This window comes from Strigops habroptila, chromosome 4 (genome assembly GCF_004027225.2).
Source record: "Strigops habroptila isolate Jane chromosome 4, bStrHab1.2.pri, whole genome shotgun sequence".
Classification (NCBI taxonomy): domain Eukaryota; kingdom Metazoa; phylum Chordata; class Aves; order Psittaciformes; family Psittacidae; genus Strigops; species Strigops habroptila.
In genome coordinates, this window is record NC_046358.1 from 46,392,324 (window position 1) to 46,419,492 (window position 27,169).

Sequence of the window (27,169 nt, forward strand, 5' to 3'; positions counted from 1 at the left end):
TTGCACTTTAAAAAGTCAAAAATATATGGTATAGTCCCCAGTTCTGGTTCTGAGTTTTATTTTGCCCTCTGTGAGCAATTGTGTAGGGCATTTGAAGTTTTATTTATGATTGGGTGAGAAGATGCATCTAAATCCCAAATACATTTTAAGAGTAAATCTGAAAAATCCCTATTTACTTCTGCAGGTAACTTCTCATAGACATTTCTCTTCTTGTTGTGCATAGGAATGCTTTCAGTTTATACTGCCAGCCCTACCTCACGCCATTGATCTTTTGCGGGATGCCATTGTAAAAGTAAAGGAGGTACACGATGAGCTTGAAGATCTACCTTCACCACCACCTCCTCTTTCTCCTCCTCCAACCACCAGCCCTCACAAGCAGACAGAAGACAAAGGAGTACAATGTGAGGAAGAAGAGGAAGAGAAGAAGGATAGCGGAGTTGCCTCAACAGAGGACAGTTCTTCTTCACATATAACAGCAGCAGCCATTGCAGCTAAGGTGAGTCTGGCTTGTTTCCCTGAGAGACCCTTTGTTTCTTTCTCAGGTACTTTCCACCAATCTGCATGTTAAGACTATACTTTGATGTCTGTGTGGTCAAACACATATATTTTAGGTATGTTCTGTAGAAATATTGCTTCGTAAAAATACGTGAATCCTGTTTCAGTAGATGATTTCAAATTTCAGCGGGAGATATATTGTGTATTGTCTTGATGATACCATGCATTTTTATTATACCATTCTGATGTGACAGACTATTTTTAGTGATTTTTTTTTTTAATTCAAAGTACTCACACACCTGAACATGTAAAGTCCAATAAATGGCATATTAAGGAATCGCAACAGGATTTTTTAAGCCATGATATTTATTTTGAAAAGAAAATGTTGGTTTCTAAAAACATTGATTAAAAAGTAGGACAAATAGGTAGCAGGTTAAGTAGTAAGCTATCCAGACTACTGTATTCCACTGTGCATGTCCACATAAGAGATGTGAAATTCTGCTACAAAACTAAGTATCATCACATTGTCTTGATAGCCTTGTTTTAACCAGCAATTCATAGATCAACATTACTCAAACCAAAATAATAAATTTGAGACTACAAAAGGAAAAAATAAGGTAACACTTGCGAATCATTTGAGTTGAAATTTTAAATGTTTTCCAAAGAAATATATTATTTGAAGCAATATATAAATATGTACCTCAGTTTTGTCTTCAGTTTTCAAATGGAAAGACAATGTATTCCTACATATCTGGCAAGGTTTTTTCCTAAACTGCTTTGTTCTATATTTACTCACAAATTGTGCTTTTAATTCCTATTATGAGAATTGAAAGTCTGAGTGACTCAAAATTATATTAAACATTTTCTAAATCAAAGCAGCAACATTCTAACTCCAGAAATGTGAATTCAGGTCTGAGACATCTTGACATTTCTAAGACAGCTGCAGCTGGAGATCATCTCCTCATGTACAGGAAATCCTGATTACATATATCTTTACAGGGATGACTTAAGGTAATTATTACTTGCAAGTTTCAGTTTTTATTAATGCAGATTTAAAATATCTTAATTTCTTTTGATATAGGCAAAAGTAAATAATATGTGCCATTTTTAAAGGCAGAAAATACCTGAGATCTAAACTGGCTGTGTTCATATGAGCTTGGCATTTCAGTGTCACACTTGTTTTTACGTCATTCCTTTTCAGTCATTGGCTTGTATAGTTTCATGTTTTCCTGTCACTGTACTCATAGCTGTTATGTGTTGTGCATTAGAAGCATCCATCCTACACCAGTTCAGCTGTTATCATGGCAAAAGGTGAACAGCCCATCCCTGGTCTCATCAGTTATTGCCATCACGCAGCAGGCAGTGCAGAAGAACTGGTAAGAGACACTTCCAAGAGGCTTTTGCACTAACAGTAGCTAAAAATACACTGCCTGCCTTCTAGTCTACTGTGTGAACAGACAGTGTTATTTATTTTCTTCTAACCAAGAAGGTAGCACACATCAGTGCTACCTTTTAGAGAACATGCTACAGAAAATACTCTGTTTAAGATACAGGGCTAAACAAGGTAAAGTTTGTGTGCATTGTCAGTTTGAATAATTTGGCTGCTGAGATAATCATTGCTATAAAGCCTTTTTCTGATTCGTCATCAGCTTTGTCATCGAATAGACTCAATAATTGAATGTGATTAAAGTAATCCCCTAAAAATTACTGCTTTAGATCTATGAAATTTTGGTAACTCTTTCCCCTTCATTTGCTTTGCTTTGCTTTGCTTTGCACTCAATATTTTGTTTGTCAACATAATACAGCATTTGCACTGGGTATTCATAGTTTGTTTTCATCACTTGCAGTTTCTCCCTTATTTTTGTGTTCTGTTTAAAAGTAGAATTTCTCAAAAACAGAAGAAAAGACTTGAGGAGTCAGGATACAGTGGGCTTATTGTTAATTACTGGATTTTAGGAATAGTAGGCAACCATTGGTAGAAAGGACTTAGTTTATTACAACCCAGAGGTTATAACTTGGGCTCTAACAAAATATAATACTTCTTATATTTCTGCCAAAGGCTTAGTCTAGGCTTGAATCAAGATCGAATAATGACTACAGTATCATCAGGAATGGAACATAATTTATTGTATTCATAACTGTAGATTAGAGAAACCTAAAGAAGGCAGTTGGTCTAGGGAGAGTTGTCTGACCTGTTCTTCCCATGTCAGCCAGCAAACGGGGTGTAAGTTCTTGTGAAAATGTCACTACATTTGATGACTAGAGGCTGCACTTTCTTGTTGCCTTAGGCAAATAGTAATTTAAACCATCACTCAAATAGCGTCACACCTCTGTATTTAAAACATGATGACCATGTCTCTTGAAAAGTGACTTAAGAAATGTAGAGGCATTAAAGTTCACATACCTGGTGAGAAAGCTATGTATGTATACGCACATACACATCTATTCCAATAGTTTCATTTTTCTGAGTTGAGGTTACTAAACCAGAGTTTGCACCATATTCTTTAGTATGAGTAGAACAGTGAATTCAGCCTCTCTGACACATGCTGTTAAGCTGTCATCCAGGCTTCTCTGTCCTTTTGCAATTACTCTTAAGCTATTGTTTTACGCATTCTATAATCTAATTCAGATCTTCAAACCCAGAGCTGGAAGTGGCTAGTTTTTCAGAAAGTTGTTGAGTTTTTTAAGCTGTCATTTCTCTATGTTTTTAAGACATTTTTGCTCATGTATAACGATCAAAGTAATTACCATCTAAGGCTTGTTTTCTTAGTACCTCACCAGCACCGTCAATCTTTATTCCAGTCCTGGGCAATAGACACTAAATCTCATATCTTTTCCTTTTCCCATTCTTGTCAACACTTAGTTCTCTATTTTGAAAATACAAACATTTAAACCGATATAAAAGTACTTCTGGAAAGGTAATATCAGATAAAAACTGTAGAAGTAATGACTGATGGATGCGGTGGATATCTTTCTCTGTCACTTCATTTGTTTCTCATTCATTTCTTTCTCTGTCATTATGTTACAGCAGGTTTTCCACTCCACCTAGTGCAAACAGAAGCTATTTTCACTGATCCTGGAGTTTTGGTTTACTCCAGTTAAGAGTTTTGAGACCTCTATCCTCTATTAAATTTTTTTGAAACTGGAAGATTAGCTGAAAAATTTTAGGGGGAGATATCATAAATTGTCAAGATGTGACTTTGTGAAAGTTTATTATCACAAATGCAATGATATTCATACCCTTCTTTATTGAAGATTTCCAGGCTCCAGGAAACACAGAAATTTCTCATGAGTTTATCAAGGTCTTTAACGGGATTAACAAGAAGTTGCCTTGATTAGAGACTTATATTGCTTAGATTTAATTTTTAAAGGAAAATCTTACTAAATGTAGGTGAGAAAAATGAGACATTCTCCATATCACATAACATATGCATAGGAATACAAATCATATTCTGTTGTCCCTTTCACCTAATGAGCAGTAGACATCCATTATATTTTTTATATATTTGTGTCTATGCAGTATACATATTAGTACCTTCTCTGAAAACAGCAAGTTGTAGGTTTAATGAGAATATTCATACTGGTTTTATAATACAACACACTGTTATATTAGAGAAATAAAACTCTTGGGAGCAAAATTTGTTAGTGTGAACTAACTTAATTCTCTCAGTGAGATTTTGTGTCTGTGAAAGCTAGCAAGAAACTTAGAGTTCTAGATTGGTTTATATATGGATTGGTTTATAGCAATTGTCCTTTCTGTAAAGGTAGAGATTAGGAAATATTTCTCATTGAAATGAAATGTCTGTAATCATTTTTCCCTTTGTCTTCAGCTTCCTTTTATGATTAGTATCCTGGCTGAAATTTTGCTTAAATTTTAATTTTCTTACAGGCAAAAATTAGTACTTCACATGCAATTCAATGGAGACTGGAATTGTCTCAGTCACTTTGTTGAGAGAGTTTTTTGTTCTGAAAAAGGTTATATCAGGTAAAATTTTAGAAGCAATGATTGATAGATATGGTAGGTAGAAAAAAATACACCAAACAGTTACTTGCCTGAAGAGAATGAGACAATGTAACTCTAGAATAATCAGGGTAAACCCAGTGGACCAATACACAATCATATCAAGATGTGTGCAGTTTTTTTTCAGGGGAGGATAAAGAAGAGGTGTCTTATTTGAAGCGTTAAAACTATTCTTTCTTTTATTGTGTCTTCTTTTATTTTATGCCTTTAGCAAAATGTAATTTTTTGTTGTATTGTCCTTAGTCACGGAGATTAAAAGGAAGCATTCGAATTTATAGATAGCACTGGAGCTCTGCCAATATAAAATTTCGGGGTTTTGGGGTTTTTTCTTGTGTTTGACGTATTTAAGATGGGATTTCAGGAGAAAAAGAGAGCAGAAGGGAAATGGTGCTTCTGGCTACAAACTGTTTGCATGATGAGAATATCATTGTCCTTGTTTACCTCTATTTACTATTATTCACAGTACACCTCTAAGATGCCATTTGCAAATCAAGCCTACTTCAAGTAGAGGCCAGTTATGCACTGTTTCTGAATAGGAAGATATCCTCAGCATAATAGTCCATAGTGAAGAGAAACTTCTGAATTCATAATTTGTAGTGGAAACTGCAGCAAAAGATACTTAGCCTTGAAAAATCCTCTGAGGAAAGTTGGGTTTTTTTCAAATGCTGACAGAAGTTGACTGGTAAAGAATACTTTCAGTCTAGAAATATATCAGTAGAGCAGAAAGCAGGCAGCTGTTGGTACACTGAGAACAAGATCTCTTTCCACACAACTTATAAACAGGTTATAAACATGAGAAACTCTAAAGTGTGGAGGAGGGTTTGTGGTAAAACAAGATCCCCTAGGTATAACCCAGTATCTCTAAGTTAAGGTTGCTAAGTTAGACATAGTCATAATTTCTAGATGGGAACCAAGGAAGTTGAGGGGGAAAAAAATTACATAAAAAAGAAGTATTTAATGACTTGAGTTTTAAGATTGGTCATTTTAACTGCACAGAGATAAGCAACAAAGCTGTCAATATCTTATCAGTGGTCCTAAGGATGCAACAGATTTTAAAATCTAGGGTTCAAGCTTGTTCCTGGAAGGAGGTAATTTTCAGTAGCTTCTATTAGTGCTAAAGCCCTGCTAGGCAAGAATGTTCAAAATGCCTTGATGCACACTGGGTCCTGCATCTCCATTATGGAAAAAAAAAAAAAAAAAGAAGAAAAAATCCTGGCCAGAAATGTCCAATGTTCGTGGTTTGACTTGTCACTGGATCTTCGTCTCTTGCTTCTTTTTGTTGTCTGCTACTGCCATTTCCCCCAAATATGGAGGTTCTTTTGGTGGTTCTCTTGGAACTTGAGCATTCTTAGGTGAGCTAAGAAATTCTCAGTGAGGAGAAAGATCTTAAAATACGTGTATATATATTCCTTCAAAGATCTGAATTTCTACATTTCCTAGTGTGTTATAGTAGAAAAGTGAATTGCAGGAAGCAAGAGAAATCTGATCTGGTAGAAGTGGGGCCTCTGAAAAAAGAAGAGGTTAAAATTATGAAAATAAAATTAAAACAAGCCTTTGTAGAGAGTGTGTTATAACGGAGTATCTGCTGCATTTTGTGTTGCGAAACTAATGTTAGAGATCAGTTCTCTTACCTGAGGTATTTATCATTTCTATGTCTCACCATTTTGCACAGAGAAAAATTTAAAAATTATTCATTATGTTAAACTAGCAATGTAGTCAGTTATAAAGCTGGTGAGGTATCTGCATTACTGGGCCAAAATACTGCAGTAATAAGAAGCAACATACTTTCTTAGACTTGTTATATTAATGCTAAGAAAAGCTCTATTCTTAAATGCATTCTTCTACCTCACTTCTTCGGAACTGGTGATAAAATTGAACAGAAGAGACAGAAGATAAAAAACAATGATATATTCACTTTTATAACAGAAAATAAGACCATTTTCTCACTGTTTTAAGATGGTGTAATTACATTTATGTAAGATGCTTAATAATACCAGCTAAGGGATCTGTCTCTAAAATTCCATCTTAGAAATAGATTTATAGAATCATAGAATAGTTCGGGTTAAAAGTAACCTTTAAAGGCCATTTAGTCCACAACTGCCTGCAATAAGCAGGGAAATCTGCAACTAGATCAGGTTACTCAAAGTCCTGTCCAACCTGACCTTGAATGTTTCCAAGGATGAGGCATGAACCACCTCTCCCGGCAACCTGTTCCACTGTTTACCACCCTATTGTAAATAATTTCTTCCTTCTATCTAGTCTAAATCTACTCTCGGTTTAAAACCATTACCCCTCATCCTATTGCAGCTGGCCCAACTAAAAAGTTTGTCACCACTTTTCTTATAAGCCCAGTTTAAGTACTGAAAGGCCCCAGTAAGGTCTTCTTGGAGTCTTCTCTTCTCTGGGCTGAACAACCCCAGCTCTCAGCCTTTCCTCATGGGAGAGCTGTTCCATCCCTTTGATCATTCTTGTGACCCTCCTCTGGACCTGCTCCAACAGGTCCAAATCTTTCCTGTACTGAGGACTCTAGAACTGGGTACTGTACTCCGGGTGGGGTCTCACCAGAGCAGAATAAAGGGGCAGAATCACTTCACTCAAATTCTGGCCACGCTCCTTTGGATGCAGCCCAGGGTACAGTTGGTTTTCTGGGCTGCAGGCACACACTGCTGGCTCAAGTCCAATCTTTCATCTACCAGTACCCCCAAGTCCTTCTCTCAGGGCTGCTTTCAGTCCCTTCATCCCCCAGCGTGTATTGCTACCAGGGGTTGCCCTGACCCAGGTGCAGGATCTTGCTCTTGGCATTGTTGAACCTCATGAAGTTCACATGGGCCCACTTCTCAAGCTTGTCCAGGTCCCTCTGGATGGCATCCCATCCTTCAGACATGTCAACCCCGCCACTTGGCTTGGTGTCATCTGCAAACTTGGTTGAGGGTGCCCTTGGTCCTGCTGTCTATGTCATTGATGAAGATATTGAACATTACTGGTTCCAATATGGACCTCTGAGGGACACCATTTGTCACCAGTCTCCATATGGACATTGAGCTGTTGACCACTACCATCTGGATGCAAACATACAACCAGTTCCTCATCCACTGCACATCAAATCTCTATCTCTCTAATTTAGAGAGAAGGACATTGCGGGGGATCATATCAAAGGCCTTGCAGGAGTCCAGATAGACAACATCTTTAGCTCTTCCCTTGTTCACTGATGTAGTGAGTCTATCGTAGAAGGGCACTAGGTTGGTCAGGCAAGACTTGCCCTTGGTTAAGCCATACTGGCTGTCTCAAATCACTTCCCTGTCCTTCATGTATCTTAGCATCACTTCTAGGAGGATCTGTTCCATGAACTTTCCAGGCACAGAGGTAGGCTGACAGGTCAGTAGTTCCCAGGGTCCTCCTTTCTATCCTTTTTAAAAACGTGTGTAATATTTGCTTTCTTCCAGTCACCAGGGACCTCACCTGACTGCCATGACTTTTTCATATATCACTGAGAGTGGCTTGGCAACTGTGTTGGCCAATTCCCTCAGGGCTTTGGAATGCATCTCGTCAGGTCCCGTAGACATGCATGTGCAGATTCCTCAGGTGGTCACAAACCTGACATTCTCTTACAGATGGAGGGACTTTGCTCCTCCAGTCCCTGTCTTGCAGTCCATCCACTCAAGAGGTGGAAGAGGAGAGGTTGCCAATGAAGACAGAGGCAAAAATGGGTTTGGGTGCCTCAGCCTTTCATCCATTGTTATCAGTTTGCCAGTTGTGTTCATCATGGGGGTATACTTTCTTAGCTGGTCTTCCAATACATAATGTGAAGGAGAAAAAAAAAAACAAAACCAAAAAACCAAAACCAACCAAACAAAAAAAGGATGAAATTCTTATTTTTCTGTTTAGAATGCATTTTAAACCAAGTGTGGCTTTGGATGGTGATTTCTAGTGCTTTTGCCTGTATTCCCTTCAGAGAGGCCTGCAGCTTTTGCAGCACAAACCTTACATCAAGAATTTTTGTAGCTGTATTTTTGTACTGTCTTCAGTACATGAAGAGTATTTACTCACTGCATGACATTTCGTATGAGAAATTTTCTCACTGCATGAAAACTGCATGAGGGATTCAGTCATTGCTAATAAATGGTTTTCTGTTCAGAATATTGTCCCCTAGTTAAAGAATGGGAAGTCCGCCTCCCTTCATGCCACAGTAGAAATCACCGTTGGTCATTGTTGGGTTTGAAACAGAGGCTTAGGAGGAAAAACATTACTTTCTTACTATTTCCATTGTAGTATGTCTGATTCATAGGTTTTTCAGGAGAAATATATGTTCTATGCTACTTCAGTTAGAATATGATCTTATATATTTGCTGTGTTTGTAACTGAAATTATGAGAACATGCCATTAACCACTGCCAGCACTGAGTGTGAGAAGGTATGCAGAGTGAGAGTGGGGTATTCCTGTGTTTTTTATTTGAGGTTTTGAGTAAGTTTTAAATACAGTATAATTGTTACTATTAATTCCATCTCTCTTCTTTTTAAGATTCCAGATTCCATCATCTCTCGTGGTGTTCAGGTGCTCCCACGTGATACAGCCTCCCTCAGTACTACTCCTTCAGAATCTCCTCGTGCCCAGGCCACCTCTCGTCTCTCCACTGCATCCTGCCCAACACCAAAAGTAAGTACATTGATGCCTTTGCAAGCTCCATGCTCAGGTATATAATCTGTCAAATTAATGTATTGCCTCTGCTGAACAAGTTTGTTTTGCATGGAAGGGTTATATCATTCTAAGTAATAGACAAATGCAAGACAGTATAGTTCATTCCATGTGTACTGTTGCACAATTTAATGTGTGGGTCCACCAACACGTTATGGTTACTGAAGTTTCGTGTTATCTCTTGCAATATCAGTCATGAATATGAAATTGTTAACACTTTGAATGTCTTTAATATCCCCAGGAATGTAGATAATCCTGCCACTGAGTAGCAACATTAAGCAAGTAGTATTTTGTCAATAAAATATATGTGCAAATTTCTAGCCTGGGCTGGGGCAGTTCTGCGCCTCACTTTATTATTGGGTTTAAGACACTTTCAAGCCAACTGGTTTCGCACAAACCTAGGTATTTGCTGCCTGACATTTGCAAACAAAAAAACAGCCTAAATTGAATAGAAAGAAAGTTTTAATGCCAACCTTATGGGATTATTATTCAGTTCTTACTGATTACGCTATAGTATTTAATCATTGAGGTGAACTCTATTATGTTCTCTTTCTATCAAACTTTAATTAGGACACATCAAAAACTAAGTGAATTGACCAGTGGCAAGGCCTGAGATGTTTACTCTCAGAAGGATTCCTTTCAGCAGAAGAAAACTCTGTCTGAATTCGCTTTGTGCGTTCACGTCACAAAGATCTTTCTGTGGCACCAGATGCTGACATACTAATAGACCCATAGCAGATGGCAAACAATAACATTCTTCCTCATCTAATTCATGATCCTTGAAGATTATTCTGCTTGCTAAGGTGATTGCCGGCATCTGCTAGGTCTTCTTTCCTGCTGTCTCCTTCTTTTGTGTCAGCAAACAAGATTTATTGGCAATCACCCATAGAAATGTTTTGATTTAGCCTGTGGGATTGTTTTATGCAGTACTCACCTTCACTATAATAGAATAAAAATTATTCTGATGGACAGCATACTTAAACTTCATTATATAGTCTACTTTTCTTAAGAAGATACTCAGTGAATTCTGTCTGCAAGTGACTCCTTCATTTTTTTGCTAAGAATTTGTCACTTGTCTGATGGCTTAAAAATAAAACTCAGAGCTTATTACATTAGAACACTCAGGGCAGAAGAGCTATATGAAACGGAGAAACTGCACTGAGTTTTATGCCTATTGACAAAACAAGTGTCCAAAGAAAACCAAAGGAGACCAGTAACAGGCATAAAAAAGGGACAGCACTGCTAATAGCTCTAGATGTAGCCTATATATTTTCGGGAAGGTTATCACAGTGGGAAGGAGTAAAGCTTACTTGTGAAGCAGAATGCACTCCTCTAGACTATCTTCAGAGATTCAGAAATTACAGAAGGAAACTACAAGAACTTTGAAACAGATTAAAAATCTGAAAGTCTTCTTTGGGAAATCAGTTGAGGTGAGCTGTTATCATAATTGGATCATGCTTTGGTATTTCATGTTATGCCCTGTTTTTCATGTATTACTGAAAAAACAGATTTTGTTCAAAATGTTTGAAATCACACCACTTTTATAAGAGGAAGTGCCATTCAACATCTAGCTAGTCTAGCTTTTCTGTGATGTCTTTTGAAATTGGGTGGTACAAGCTGATGTAAGGAAAGATCTGGGAAAGCCCAACTGGAAAATAAACATGAAGTGTGATCTCATCTGTTCCTGTCACCTAGAGGTTGGATTTTGCACAAAAGTATAAGCTTCTTTGCCACTTAGAGAGCTCTTAGTTAATTTTACTTATTACTTGAAAAAATTCAAACAAACTACTCATCATATTTTTCTTCAGTCCTTTTCAGTACCGACAAGTTCTCAAACATCATACGAATTTGTCAGGAAATATGGTTCATTCATATTCTTTACAATTGTCAGTATGTCTAAATGTCTTCACTTACTGTGTTTTCCCTTCTGGACCCTGGCTTTCTAATTATGCGATATGATTTAAATTTACACCAGATCTTTTGATCCACACAGTAGTGAGATTAAAGACAAATTGTACTTTGTTATCCAGTGGATGTTCCAGGGTGGTATTTTTTTCCTTCTTTAATCTGCAAGTGTGTACCTTTTCAATATTCTTATTTGCTGGTTGAGGAACCCATTTCAGGATTCCAAAACATAGGACATGAAACAAAGGAGAGGAAGTTTCAGGGGAAAAAAAAAACCAAAACCAAAATCAAACAACAGTTCAGTTTTCTTTGATTATACATATTGTTTATAGTGGTGGTCTAGCTGTAGAGCTAGTGGCACTATATTTCTTTGTCAGCTACATATTCCAATTTATTTTGTTGTACCATTTTCTTGTATTTTTTGTCCTAAATGTGCATAAACCCTTACATCTCTCTTACTGAATTTGCTGAATAGCAGAAAGTTGAGTGTGTCTCAGAAAAAGAAAAATCAAGCTTCTGCAATACCAGGAGCACCTCTATTGAATGAATGTAAGTAGCAGGTTTCTAATACAGGAGGTATTGGAGAGAAGGTATGGGAGAGTGTATTACTCATACTCCTGATTGATCTGTTAGGAGAAGTCTTTACCTTTTTATAATTATATTTTGGAAAACCTAATACTGTATATATATACACACGGGTCATGTAAGCAAAACATTTAATTTTAAATTTGCTTTACTGTTTATCTTCCATGTTTTCTGAAAATCTCTGTTTCTAACAAAACAGTAAATGATGAATATTAGGTTTGAACCTGTATGTTTCAATCAGTCCTCAGAAGTTTAATTTCCTGATAAAAGAAGTAATTATATTTTTCACTGTAGCCTCTTGGGAGGTCAACTCAGGAAAAATTTCCATTGGGACTACTCTGTCATTAGGTACATCCCCAAAACTAAGCAAACTTACTTTTGTTAGCTTTTAATAAATCTATGTAGAACACCTTCCTGATTTTCTAAATTGCGTTTGGGTTTCGAACAAAATCCACTGCGGCTCAGAGGTCATTTAAACCATATTTATAGTAGATGGAATCACATACAGAGGCAATCTAAGTTTTACTCGGGAAAACTGCACTAACAGTCCTCCCTTTTTCAGTCATTCAACCATAAAGTTAATAGTGATTGTGGCAGATATTTTTATCTTCTACAATATAGTTTTGGTCTTTTGAAAGTTTTAGTGCTTTCTCAACAAGGTTAGATGAATTTGTGAATACTTGCATGACAAAAGTTTAGGACAATGTGGCTTGCAAGTTTTTCTTGTCATTTGCAGTAGCTGCTCAGATTCTAAGATCTTACTATATTTTTGTGTATGTTTGTGGTCAGCATTTTCATCAAGTTAAATGCAACGTTCTTTCAGATACAAAAGTAATACAATACCTAATGCAAAATACATTTTACAAATATGGAGAAATTTTTTAATGGTTGCATTAATGTTGACTCTTGAGACTTTTTTTAAACTTACAGTATAAAATTTTAGATCTATGACTTCAGGTAACTTAAAAGAATATATCCAGAGCAAATGACTGAGTCATTCCTTCAAACTTCTAATTTTGTTCTACTCTTAGTGAGATGATATTAGTATAAAAGAAAATTACAGTTTTCAAATTGAAGTCTTCACTTCTCCCATACATAAATGACGTAATCAATATTTGATTTTTGGCAATGTTGTGTGTCAAAGTCAAATGAAGCAGAGATAGAAGACCAAGGGCAGGTTTTGAATTATCACCAGGAATACATTTCAGTGACAGGAGGTGTTCAAAGTATTTCACTTCGCAAGATCATCAGTCTCATTGATGTTCAGTTCTTCCACTTCAGTGTGCCGAGTTTCTTTCAATGTTATCTTTGATCATGAGGGATCCTAAGGAACTTGTTACAGTACTTTTAAGATGAGAGTGGTTTTTTCTTTTTCCATCTTGCTGCTTCATTCCCAACAGTCCTTATATTCTGCTTAAGAAAAAGTCTCTCTCTACTTTACTTGCTGGTTATCTGTCCTTTCCCTAACTATCCATATTTTAGTTACACTGAATCAGACAAAACCCTCGATGATGGTAAGTTACATCCTTACCCATTTGTAGTTGTGATAGATAGCTTTTAATTCCTACATAAGAAAGGTATATAGGCTCAGTCTTACAGGTAAAATCAGCAAGCAAAGCTACTTTTCAGTAGTTTTTTAGGTTCTAGCGAAACAGTCATCTACCCACTGCTTCATCCATGCCTTCTTTATAGCAGAGTATATTCAACTAGTTGATCACTTTCTGTAACTTTCTATAGCTGTCTCCTGTTAAGAACTCTTATCTTTATAATTTGTAAGTTGATATTCACCTAAAGACGTAATATTCCTAATGTCAAAAGTATGTTACACATAAGTTTTGTAAACGTTTCAGTTGCAGAGAAATTCTGAAATGAAAAGGCTTAGAAAAATATATTCAACTTTTTTAAAAAAGTAAAGAGGCTGATGAGAATTATTTCCGTAGCAAAAAATATTTTATCTCAATCATCTCTTATGCTTGCTATCCATGAGGAATGATGCTCTGAACACCTTCTGTCATGAACTGTAGCTTTAATGTTGAATGTGCACATTGGTGCAAGTTTTTCACACAACCAAATAAGTTACAAAGTAATACTAAATGTAATTATGATTTATGTCTTCAGTCTAGTGTTGTGACTTTCAGTATACAACTACTCTGTGAAGTAATACCATTAACAGATGAGCAGGTAGAGTTGGGAATATGCTTTTGTATCAGTTATTGTTACAAATTTTTCAGTAGAAATATTCAGTATTTTTCAATAGAAGAAAGATCAGGTTGCTTACTAGAAATTCTTCATTAATAGTTAGATGCTGCTCAGGACATGATATGGCAAGCTGTACTTTTACCCATAGGGTAGATATTTTGTGTGCATTGAGGGTGTTAAATTTTGTATTTGTTATCTTGATTCCTAGTAGTTCTTCTAAGGTGGGCATCAAGGTGAAAACAATATGGCAAGTATATGAATATATTTTAAAGTTTGTATGCATACACTCGATTCCCAAGTAAAGGTTTGTTATTTATGAAGTTTGCTGTGGTTTTTTCTCGCTAGGAACTTGCTTGAGTAGGTAGCAAGTGCATTGGCACAGCTGTTTAGCTGTGATATGGTTGAGAAGCATGGAAAAGTATAAAGGATGTTTTAAATTGCTAGGATGATCTAGGTAGGTGAAATCACACTCCAAGCACTGCAAGGGTTTCTTGCTTTTTCCTATAAAACAGGAAGCTCTTTATAGATACAGGCTTAATCAGATATGTGATACTGCTAGAAATTCCAATATTGTGATTATTTCTGGGGTTTATTTCCTCTTAATTTTTTTTCAGTGCAATTTCCAGGATTACAAAAATTATATTTGGTGAAAAACAATGCTGAGAGAATGTATATTGGAGTAGAAAGTAGCCAGTGTTGCCTGAAGATGAGGAATCCTGCTTACTAACACATGTCAATCCACTGTATCCTCCCAGGTTCTCCTCAATACAGTGCAGCGGTGCCTTTCAAATCAATTACTAATTAAGATAGTAGAATATTTTCCATATAATTATTGCCTTTTTCCTCATTGTTTAAAGTGTATTGTCTTGGCAAAACATGTGGATGATTGAGTTCCTACCAGTCTTATTTTTAGTTTACATTTTGGTTAAAAATCCCAGTTGTTCTTAACTGAAAACACTAGATGTCACAGCTTCGAAAGCGAGGCCTTGTACTAAGAAAGAAGCAGCTTGATATGCCTGGGATAGTGAAAAAAAAACAAACCAAATACTTAAAAACTAATAAAAGGAAAGTCTACTAAAATTCTTTCTAAAATAGAAGATTCACTGTGTAGGAAGGTTGAAAAATACAGGGGTATGGGTTTAGGTTTTTTTGTTAGTATCAAAATAGACCCATCAACAAGTCTCTGGAGAGGCAGAATAAAGACTTGAGTTACCAAGCTTAAGGTGAACATAGAATTTCAGTGGAGGTACTTATTTGACTTAGTTTTATTTATTGAATATCTGTTTTTCAAGTAGAACCATATTCATTGGTAAATGGAGTCTGTATTAAATATATAGCAGTGCCAAAATCCAGTTCCCTTCCTTTTCGCATGCCCAAGAACTGTTAGGAGCAGGGCTGAAGAAAGTTGTTAGGGTAGTTGGGAGTTGACTACCAATCCAGAGCATCCAGAACAATTCTTGAAATCATAGAATGAGCTCTTTTTCAGACCTGTTATATACTGAATCATAGGAAGAAGTTCTAATGTGCAAAATTTCTCTACATTTCTCTTTCTTAGTAACCAATTTGTGTTTTGTAAAGCTATGGAATTCCGTTCTTTTTGTGAGTCCAGTGAAACTTTCAGACATGTCAGAAATAAGCTTCTTAGTCTTTCCCTGAAAATATGTGTATTTTTAAATTGTAGCTATTCTGCATGTGTATCCATCCAGAAGAGAACGATCTTTCAGTACGGACATCCTGGCTGACACATGCATTGCATGAGTTCTGATCTATGTATGCTTATGCTGTATCAGCTTGTCAGTTAGTTCTTCCTTGATTTTTTTTTTTTTCCTCCAATTAGCTTTGGGAGCAAGAGTTTTTGTTGTTATTATGCTTTCTTCAAAAGTCAAGTGTTTTTTTTTAAATTCTGATAACTTCAATTTGGCATTACTTCTAAGAAACGGACAAGATGTGCATCTCCTTCACACATTAGTTTCATTACCCACACCTTTTCAGTTCCTGTTCAAGATAAATCTGTGGTTTGAATTCTGATGTATCACAAGATGAGGGCTTTGGAGTTTGTCTGTTTGTTTGTTTGGGGTTTTTTTTCCAAACAGCAATATCTTTTATCCAGATTTTTCATTTAGAAATTTCTTTGAATGCACCTCCACAGAAATAGTTGCTATTCCAATTTCCAGTGTATCTAGTTCCGAACTTGTCACCGATGCTTGGTGAGTTTGTTGGTGCCTGGTAATTATTTTGATGTCTTGCTGGAGTTAGCTTCTTGGAGCAATATTGACCTCCCATCTCCATTCATCATCTTTTCCTTGGGCATATTAGTTTTTATTACCTGTGCCAACTGATTTATTTTTGTTTCTTTAGGAAATATGGTTTCAAGAGTAAAACTATGCATCTGTGTGCTGAATCTTCATATTGCTATATGTTCAGTTTGTAGAAATTTGTTTTTCCAGTGCTCCTCTTTTTTAGCATCTCAGTTCCTGATAATCTGTAATTTCAGCCATACATACATTAACCTGATCTTAATCAACAGTTCAGGTATGGGCAGGCTTGCTTCTGTTCCTCCACTGGCTGTTGGTAAAACATATAATCCACATCGCTTGCGGCTGTGTTCTTTTTTTGATAAAAGAAACAGAAATTTCAAAAACATACTTGCAAGGATAGACAGTGATCCTTTTCTAGTTGTTTCTTTCTTGTCACAGTAAATAATTCAGTGAGGGTGTAACAAAGATCAATGACAGATATTATAGGAGAGGTAGGTGATGTTATTTTAAAACAAAATGGACTTCAGTCACACTTTCATATCTTACATACTCAAGAGCACAAAAGATACATGCATTCAGTAAAGTCCAGCATTCAGGCATCCATATATATGTGTACCCACGTGGTCTGGTCAGGATTGTTTGAATTGATGTGTAGGATGTGGGGCACAAGCTATCAAGTCCTCCACAACTTCTCTAGGTTTCTTCCTACGCTCGTATCCATGAAGTCAGTGTTGGACATGTCCTTTATGCTCTTTAGAGGTTGACATTTAAGGGGATATTTGTCTCTCCACCTGGTTCCGCCTCTTGAATATTTAGTATTCACTTGCTGTCCTGTGTTCTCCTTATCTAAACCTGCTTTTTATCATTCCAACATCATCTCTCAGTGGCTCAACTCATTGTCTTGGTCTGTGAATTGTTTTAGGTTTTCTTGTTTTGCTGATTGGGTATCCCCAATGAAGTGTTGCATGAAGTGCTGTGAACTAAATGAACTACTAATTGGTATGCCATCAACATATTTACCTTTCATCCCTTCTGCTATGCTGTCTGGTGCTTCCACATTCATACATTTCCATTTTTTCTCTAACATTTTGAATATATCTGTTAGTTATTCAAGGAGTATTCTTATGCAGAAGTCTGTATTAACTTACTATCAAAACAAGCTACTTGCATGTTACAGCCTGATACCATATCATGCTTCTACAGATTTGCAATATAGTAATAATATTCCATTTCATGTGCACGTGCAACCCAAAGTGCTGTAAAAAGTGGTGGTACTCTAGCAGCAGCAAACAGTTATGTGTTCACAGGAGCCAAAACGTAGATTTAGACCAGGAAAGCTCTTTCAGGGCATGCATGTTCCTGTGGTTAATGAATGTATCACCCGCAGTAAAAGTTCACTGGTTCCATCTACCTGATGCAAGATGTGAGAAAGAAGCAAGAATCTAAAGCACAGACATTGCTTTTCCCATGGATGATGTAAATATGGAATTGCCTTCAAGTTGTATGTTCTTTAGTGAGTGTACTAGTAGTCCCTAACGTCCAATTTCTCTTTTGAAAAGTTAAATGGCACCTCTTGGTTCTATGAATCTTACCTCCTATTTTGGGCAATACCTAGTACAATTCAGTGTTGTAATATGTAATACAAGCTGAGTACAAACTAACCAAGTTGCCCTTGTGCCACTGTTGGTGCTTTAACTTAAATAGACCAATCTTTTGTTGGTCATGTATTCACTCCTAAGATAGACTTATAGAGGAGATGCGTAGAAACTTTCAGATTTCATTTTCATGAATTAACTAAGTCAAACATCTTCATTTTCATCCTTTAAAAAAGGAAAACCAGAAAAACAAAAAATCCAACCTTCTTCAAAAGTCTTTTTCTACATTTGTTACACATTTCGCCTTCCTTGGAGTGATCAAATCTGCTTATGTGAGATTTTACTGGTGTTTTGTACAATGGATTTATCATCTGTCTTTTTTCCAACTGTTAAGTCCTTGCCCATGTAGCGAAGATGCTTGTTAGTTCAGAACTTTGTGTAAAATTTCACTCTATTTCTTTTACAGTGATCTTCAATGTTATCAAATACCTGCTGATGAGATTACTGTAATATTTTCTAGTGATGATGCCTCACATATTTATCTGAGAGCACTCCTAACTTTAGTGTCAGAATCATTATTGAAAATACTAGATAAGGTCAGTTTCTACATCCCTTATTTGCAAACTATATTCATAACTTCTCTTCCGCCCGTTCCCCTTTCAGCAAAATGTTACCTTCCAACTAGCAATTTCCTTGCCCTCCGAACAATTCTATTTTTACTTCTATATAATCCTGTCCTACATTTCATCTGTTTATAAGAGCAGTTGCCTCGTCAAAAGTAAAACAGCTTTATACTAATTCTCATTGATTACTATGCCTTTTTTCCCATACTGTGTATAATCATCCCAAATCAAAATTCAGGCAAGGTATTATTTTTCATTACCGAGTTTACCACTGTTACCTTCGCAACCTCAAATGATAACATTTCTACTTTCTCTTATTATGTTTGTATGTTTAAGGGATCTTTTACTCCTCGTTTTAATTTCTTTCACTCTGTTTTGTACTTAGCAGTTTCTAGCTTAGACAAAATAGTATCTTTTATCTTCATGGCTGCCAGGCTCTCAGTCTAGACCTAGTAGCATTCTTGGCATAGTTTTTTGTTCTTCTCCACTCAAAAAAACAAAGTCAAAGTATTTCAAGAGTTTATTTTGGCTGGCTGTGTCTTCAGTTAGAATGGTACTTTTGCAAAAGGTTCGTGAAAGATGGTCATTTGTCTCCTTTGGTAGGTAAAGCTGTTGTCAATACAGAAAAGTATATTTTTCAAGATCAGTCATAACTGAATTGAGTATATGTTAACTTTGGATTTACTGTATCCATACTAAAAATTCTTCTCATTTGAGAGCAAATCTATCTTTATGTATTCAAGCAATTAGGCTATTTCATTATAGTATAAAAATGCAAAGTCATTCTCAGTCTGATGTGATATAAAAAAAAACCCAACTATCCAAGAAGTTAGTAGTTTATCTAAAAAATGGATTGAGCCTGAATTCAAGGCTCATATATGCCGTTCACTCTAGAGTACGTTTGTGTTGTCTTCTCATTTTGCATGGAGCTTACAAGATAGCCTTCTACGGGGCATGGGAGATGTAGGACTTATCTCAATTTTGAGTTTTTTTCATAGTAACTCTTTTATATCAAGGTCTTGTTTCTAGTATCTTTTTTGCCCAAGCAGATAGGCTTTCTCTTTTAGAAAGTCTAGATCTCAAAATCATGTTACCCTTGCATTTATAGGTCAGCATAACAGTGTGTTAAATGTGAATACGGTCATTCATCTGTTTGTCTTTCCAAGACAGAAAAGACAAGACATTGTCTTTTAGGACTTACCCTGAGCAATTGCTATCAGATTTTGAGAGTTTCATTCATTAAGTAGATTCTTACATCATCTTGATTACCCACTTTTTTGAACTGTAGTTATTTTTAGCAAGTATTATCCAAGATGGTTTTGGGAAAAGGTACAAGATGCTTTCTCTTTGGCATTTTTCTGCCAAGTTCCCATGCATTATTTCCTGGCTGGAAGAGGAGAACATCATTGATCCTATTTAGGATGTGGTCTAATATTTTTACCTATTGGTGTGTATAATTCTCATTCTGTGCCTCTCTATTCCTCAGGATGATTTAAATAAAAAAAAAATCTGTGTGTATGTGTGTACGCATAATCTTTTATCACATCTGAGCCTATGTGCTGTGCAACCATAGCAGAGAAATATGTGTGCAGTATGTCAGTGCGCTTTACTTGCTGTTTTGGTGTAGTTCCACTCTATCTGTTCGAAGTGCAATAAATGACAGTTTAGAGTACCTCGAATGAATGGTAGTCATTAAGCAATGAGATGAGGTAAGCCCTATAGCAAATTTATCTAGAAAGGTTGGAAAACATTACTGTAATACCTAACATACCAAGTCCGTTCCATTAAATAGTTCTGTTAAATTCTAACCATCACTAAGCATCGAACAAATAGTACTAGGAAATGAGAAAACAAAGGTGATGGAAAAGGTGATGGTTTTCAGAATCAAAAGAACAGTTTTGAGTCGCAATAAACAGCCATTCTAAATTTGATAATACAGTTCATGCTGTTAAATTCAACTTCTTTGTCTGCTTACACCTCTACCTACCTCTTTTCTCACAGTGTATGTTAGAAGCACTTTATTTTATAATTCATGTAAGAGGTCAGTGCTTATCCAACTCTGCATTCTGGATCTGCAAGGAGAACTTAGTATGTGCCAAGTGCATTGCCTGTGTTTGAGAAAATTCTTATTTAGTTGTACCACTTTTTGTTTAGCAAAATATTGATCATAGGTTGTTCTCCCTGTTTCAGTATTCTCTGTGGAACAAGAACAGGGAGAAGGCACTGTAATGCCACAGGGAATTGTCCCTTTTTGAACATCAGCAATCTGTTTAACTAGTTTTGGTTGTTCCTTGAAGAGATTGTGTAAGAAAACAGTATTTAATTTTTTTCTACATTTCTGCATCGTAAAAGTACTAAACTGTTGCAGCACAAATCATGACAAAATTCTGATGACATGTTACAATGTGAGTTCAGAATTGTGTGACCATGAAGATACTATGCTGTACTTCAAGATTAGGTGTTAGAATATGTTCAAATGATTAATAGTAATGACAACAATCCAAATGACTCCCCATATTTATTACACTAAAACTTATCTTAAATGCCTGAAATTAGTTGCCTCTATTTTTCTGACCAATTTAGTTCCATTTTAAAAGTCAAAATACATATTATCTCTTTAAAAGGGGCATTTATGAATACAGTAGAATTTGATTTCTTCAATTAGGCTTCAACAGTGTATTTGCTTTTTGAAGGGAAGTGGTTATCTATTTCTGATTACTTTCACAGTAGCATTGCATATTCTTGGACAAGAATTTCCGTAGGCATTTATCAATATTTACATTTACTGAAACCTGCATATATTTCAGTAAAGAGCTTTTTATTTAAGCCAGCAATAGTGGTGACTGCAGGAATGTATTGATGGGAAAAGTCTGTGACAAATTAGGGGTCCTGAAGGTGAGAAATTCAAAGTGCTTACATTTGGAACATATTTCTCTCCAGTAACTGCTGGAAGCTAGGCCTCCCACTTGAATGCCCTACAGTAGATTTATGGAAATCATCATAAGAAACAGTAACAAGTTTGGCAAGATTTCAAACGAGCTGTTGGCAATCTCTCTTTCGAATTTGCACCATACATTACAGTTTATTTATTAAGACTACTTTTTTTTCTTTTAAAAATAGTTTTTCAAAATGCAAGGAATGCCTTTGAGCAAAGAGTTCTGTGCATTGGCATGGTGGTTCTTCGCAGTGCTTTCTTTCCTTTATTAAGTTCCCAGGCAACCTCTTGGGACAATGGTCTCATTCAAAAGCACAGTTAGTGTGGACAAAGGTTGACCTTTGTCACTTCCCGGGTTATTGTTAGTATCTAGCGTCTTAAAGGTCATATTGTTTAAAGCTTCTGCAAAGTGAATTGAATCCTGGATCTTTCCACCTTATCTTCATCTTCCGAGATTATCATCTCTCTGGTTTAATTATGAGTTTCCTATAGCTATAATGGATACACCCTTTCCCAGTATCCTTACCAACCCTTCCGCTTCTCTTTCACAGTTGAACTCTGCAGGATGCATAGATGTCAGGAAATACATGTGACAAGAAGCTTTATACAGATTTTCCAAACACAGCCCTGCCTAGTCAAAAGGATAAAGTACAGGATATTACAGATATTTGAGAACAAACCTTAAATGCACTTGTCCTCAAAAGAGGTTTACTCTTCCCTTTAAAGTCCCACTGGCCCATCTGTTTTCAGAAAGTTGGGATCTTCCTTATTACACTGAGTCCCAGTACAAACGTCTCTCCCTTAATTTTGTTGCTAAAAGTGGCCAAAGAGAGCAAATGTCTTAGATGGTTTGCTTTATAACCTACGTGTCCCACCATCAGGTCACTTCTAAGTGACTTTGTTGATGCAGCAGCTTTCACCGTGACCACCAAGGTATGTTTAAAAGGAGCTAGCTGAGTGTCTAAAACTGTTTAAAGGACGTTGCCCTCCACTGAAGTATGGACAGCTCTGTATATGCTGCAGCTTTTAGAACTTTAGTTCAGCTTAGGGCAACAAATCAAGAGAGCAGCACATTCAGAAGTGAATTGGCAGTTTGGGAAAGGCACCACCTAAGACTTCCCATGTTTTTATTTTTTCCTTAAATATGAAATTCTTCCCTGCTTACCAAACAGATTTTTGATATACATAATGGAGTTTTGGTTTTTTAAAAGCCCTACCAGAAGCATGAGGAAATTCTGCTTTCCTTTGTGGGGAAAGCCAGAGAATCAGTGGGGCTGCAGGCATAGCTGGAGAGCAAAATGTGCCATCAGCCAGTGAAAAAATGTTCAAAGTGAGGCTTTGAGAGGATTGAAGGTATTGAATTGAGGAGAAATCTGGTATAAAGTTGGGTGGTAGAGATCTGGTATAGAGCAAAGCAGTATTTGTGGCTCTTGGGTGATGAAGTTGCAGGACTTAGAGTGGCTTGGAGAAGAATAGGAAGTAGGTTGGAGGCAGGAGGAACCAATGTAAAAATAAAGGTCTGTGATCAGGAAAAAATGGAAGAAAGGTACTCTTGAATGTGTAGAAAGGTTTGGGGGGCTTGACCTGTGTGACAGGACTTCTCAGTTGCGTGACTGAAAACTCTGAGACAAGCTGGGTCTGGAATCCTACTGTAAAATTTGATTCTCTATATGTTTGTGCATCCCTATATAATAAAGTGAAGCATAAAGTATTTGAACTTAATTAGTTTTCTTGGAGCAGTCTGGTCTTGATAGCACACAGCTCTGTGCATGCTAATTAAGCCTTCTGATTGCCAGCATTCTTTACAATGGGTGGGAGCCCTTTGTTTGATTTCCATACCATTCCCTTTGGGCTGGGCATGCCTCTGCCAAGAGTAGCCATTCGGTTTCGTTACTCATCATTTATAATCTCTTCATGTCTTGGGCAACATAAAGCATGTGTATTTTAACTGCATAGTGAAAGTGAGTACCCAGCTCTTGTGTGCCCAGAGCTCCAGTTTAAATGAGATTTAGGATGTTAAGTCACTAAGAATAGTGGCATAATATGTAATGTTTGTATTTATTGTAGTCTGTTTTGCCCTGGCAGTGCATTTTACCTACCAGCTTTTAGATTTAGTTTCTGGCCATTAAATTTCACTGAAGTTAATAGATAAAAACTAAAAGAACTAGACTGTCATATGTGGGTGTAAAATAACCAGTATATTACAAAATGTCCTGTATAAGGACATCTTACATTATCTTTGCCATTGTATATGTTAACAGAGCACTGATTTAGTGATGATACTAATGTACTAATCTCCAAAACTGCAAGAAAATTGCATTACTTTTTACCATTGATAGGTCCACCTGCACTGTGTTTATTCTCTCATCTGTACATGGAACAGTGCGAGTAGTAGTGCCCATTAAAAGAAAAAAAACCAAAAAAACCTTTCATGTGGAGGCTGTTGGAATATATTATGATTCATATTTAGTTTCTCTTCTGCAAGTTTTTGATGTTTTTGTCTTCTCAATGCGTTTATCTTTAAGATCATTTTAATGTTGTTTTTATACATCCACCTACCTTTTCACTGAATCATAGAACATCTCTTTAAACTACGTTAGACTGGAGAGAGGTTTCTCCCATTGCTGTTCTCCCATATTTTGCCTTGGTCAGTTTGGATGGCCCTTTGGACGTGACAGATTTGGAGTGTATTATGGAATTCAGCTGAAGGAAGTTAACCAAAGTAGGAGCATTATATGCACAGTTTTCCTCTAGACTTCTAAAACTGATCATTCCTTTCTTGCCATGATGCCCTGCATTTTGAGATGAAATGGTAATTGAAAGGAAGTAATAGCAGGTAAAACTGGAAAAATGAGGGAGGAGGTTTTTTGTCGTAGCAGCTACCAACTTGTGAATGTCACTGTTTCACATCCAAAAACCTGCTTTAAAAAGGAAAAACTTCATAAATATTTATCAACAGTATGTGTAGTCACATTGACAAATATCTTGCAAGCAAGTTTCATGATTTAGGATTCAGTAGAGGATATTAACACCATTTAAATGCGTATCCCCTGAGGCAACTAGGTTAGGAGCATAAGAGAACTTTTAGTTAGGTGCAATGACAAGATGCCGTGGCTCAAAACTAACAGGAACAATTTCTGTCTAAGAAAACAGAAAATATTTGTCAGCGTGGTTGTCAGGAATATGTGGGATAACATATATGGCAAATGCAGAAACATTTATTTGCAGGCCCAGTGATGTAATGTTCCACAAGTAACATTAATAGTTTTCTTTACTCACTGATCATTAGTGATCTCTGTGGTAGTGGTCAAGTGGGAGAACAGTTACCTTTTTCTTATATACAGCAAATAATCTGAACTTGATTTGGATGCTGTGTAGCATAATCTCTGGCTTTTTAAGTGATCAAATATTGCATGCCCAGGCCATTGAGTAAGAAACTGAACATCTTTTTAAACTACTGCTGCAAAGAGTTTCCATTACTAGTGTTGCATTTATTTGGTTTCAGAATTAAGTAATTAGATCATATCAAAAGGCTTCATCATTTTGAACCATGTATTGGCCAGAATTTTAGAAAGACAGAATCTTATATTAGTCATATTATATTGTTATATTGTTCAGAGCTGTTCTTTCTTTATAACTGCTAATTTATATATATAAGGTTGGGATTTTTAAATTGTTTTTTTCTGGAATAAAATCATGGTTAAAGATGAACAGGTACACTTCTATGGGCTCTGTTAGAAGGTAGAGGAATAATAATGAAACAAAATGCAACACTTCTCCTTAGAAAACATTAATTGTCTGTTCTTTGGTACCTAAGTCTTTCACTCATCTTCTGAGAAGTTCATTAAGCATATTTAAACACTCCGTTTTGCTCACTGTTTGTTTCTGGTTTCCCTGCTTCCTAAGGTTTCTTCCACTGGGTTCCTATCTCATTCTGCTCCTACTGGAATTCCAGCTTGTTCTTCAGATATCAGGATAGGGATCTGTGGCTAATCTTCAGCTATTAACTATTATTCCCTTGTGAATAAGAAAGAGATGTAAATATAATGCATTTATCTTAACTGTCAGTGCATCATACCTTGCCAATTTTCTGGAATGTTCTCTACACAATATCTTTCTTCCTTCATTACACTGAGTATCTTCATTCTTGTCCTTCAGAATGTTTCAAAACCCTCTGGTCATTAAGGTAACATTTTTCCAGTAACTACTTAGTGTTGCTCCTGCCTCATCTCTCAATCTACTAATTTAGATTGTGTTGTGGTATAAAAAAAAAAAAGTCTTAAACCTGAGGCAAAAATATTTGTTTTCAGTGCCACTATTGAGATTCTTTTCCTTAGTCCTATGTTTTCCTTAGAAGTATTGTTTTCATTTCACAAATGGGTAGTAAAAAAATCAAAGGACTCATTTCTAGATCACACAAGTGACAGAAGTATACATATTGTTCATTTAAAATGCTTCCATGCGCATCTTTTATTCTAATCTCTTCTAGCTACAAGTGTTCATCTATGATGGGGTTCTTGTGTCTAGCTGAGTTTCTGAAAAACAAGGAGTGTATAATTCATGCTGGTTTCTGAAACACTAGTTTATCAGTCAACTTCTAGGAGTACAGGAGTTGACTGGAGAGAGACAAGAATATGCCAGAATTTCTTTCTATGGCATTTGCCATGAAAAAAAAAAAAAAAAAAAGCTTTTTTATTCTTACTGTCCATACTGTCCGTTGCCTTCTGGGCAATACCATATTTAATTCCCAGAACAGATGTAGTATAGTTTGTGCAATACACATATCACTCTGAGTAATCCCTTGAGAAGCATCCAAGTTGCATTCTGCAAGGTTCCTGCAGAAAACATGTTATCAAGTATATAAACTGTGCCATGGATGTAAAACAAGAGTTGACCTTAGGCTATTTCCTTGTAATTTATATTTTCAAGCATTTATAGTTGTATTGCTTGCAGTATACACGTTGTATATGTATTCCTCTGTATATTTTTAAGAAATATATGTAATTATGTCAGTCATATGCACCTAGAATATCTCTGATCTCAATTCTGACTGAATTCTAAATGTTCAGCATAATTTGAGCAGCCACAATCCCCACACTGGTAAGTAGTAGAAGAAAAACTTTTTCCTTGAAAGGCAATGCATACTGCTGTCACCTAAAACTTTTCCCCAAGTTTCTGTGGTATGTAGCAGTTTTCTTCTTAATGTCCTAGTTCCGTGTCATTATGTGAGAATGTCAGCATTTATTTTTTTCTTATTTCTCATTTTGCAAAACAAAATTAAATATAGTAATTTTGAAAAATTTTTAGTAACACAAATTAGGGTCCTACTTGATTATGTCTTATTCTCTGGGACTGGTAATATTTGAAGTAGGATATTGGGCCAAATATCTTTGCTCTAACTCCCTAAATCCTGTTGTTTTCTTTTCAAATAAGGATCTTTTTACCCTATTGAGGCTTCTTTTTTGTTGTTTTTGGCTTCTAGGTATATTTTTATGTGTGTTTTTTTAATTAGCAAAAATATAGCAGCTAGGTTAAACTGCATATAATTTAATTGCATCTGTCTTCTAAATGGGACATATTTTATTTAAGAATGACAGTTGTTTTTATTGGTCAGTATACTAGAATTGCTTGGAGGTTTGCCTGGAGTCCCATGAAAACAGTAATGTGGGTGTTTCACTTGAGAGTTCAAAACTTACTATTTTAATGCCATAAGACCAGGGAAGGAAAGAACAATTTCCAGAAATGTTTCTAGTGTGATTTGCTCAGTTGCATTATTTTCTTAAGAATTGAGTGCAAGTAAAAAATACATTGTTGACTGTGTTTTGAATATGAATTTCTCCATTTTGCATGGGTCAGATAAA

At 36.1% G+C, this 27,169-nt stretch overlaps 1 protein-coding gene across 17 annotated transcripts in view; it reads left to right on the forward strand.

The window, feature by feature from the left end:
* Positions 1-27,169, forward strand: part of GPHN (gephyrin) — a 312,212-nt gene that overhangs the window by 208,217 nt on the left and 76,826 nt on the right. For 9 of the 17 annotated variants that reach the window (XM_030481574.1, XM_030481561.1, XM_030481564.1 and 6 more), the window contains 3 exons: positions 224-496; positions 1,764-1,871; positions 9,035-9,169. In XM_030481574.1, the coding sequence (XP_030337434.1) occupies positions 224-496; positions 1,764-1,871; positions 9,035-9,169 (516 nt within the window). The remainder of the gene's footprint in view (positions 1-223; positions 497-1,763; positions 1,872-9,034; positions 9,170-27,169) is intronic. The other 8 variants (XM_032919854.1, XM_032919855.1, XM_030481575.1 and 5 more) reach the window with 1 other exon arrangement.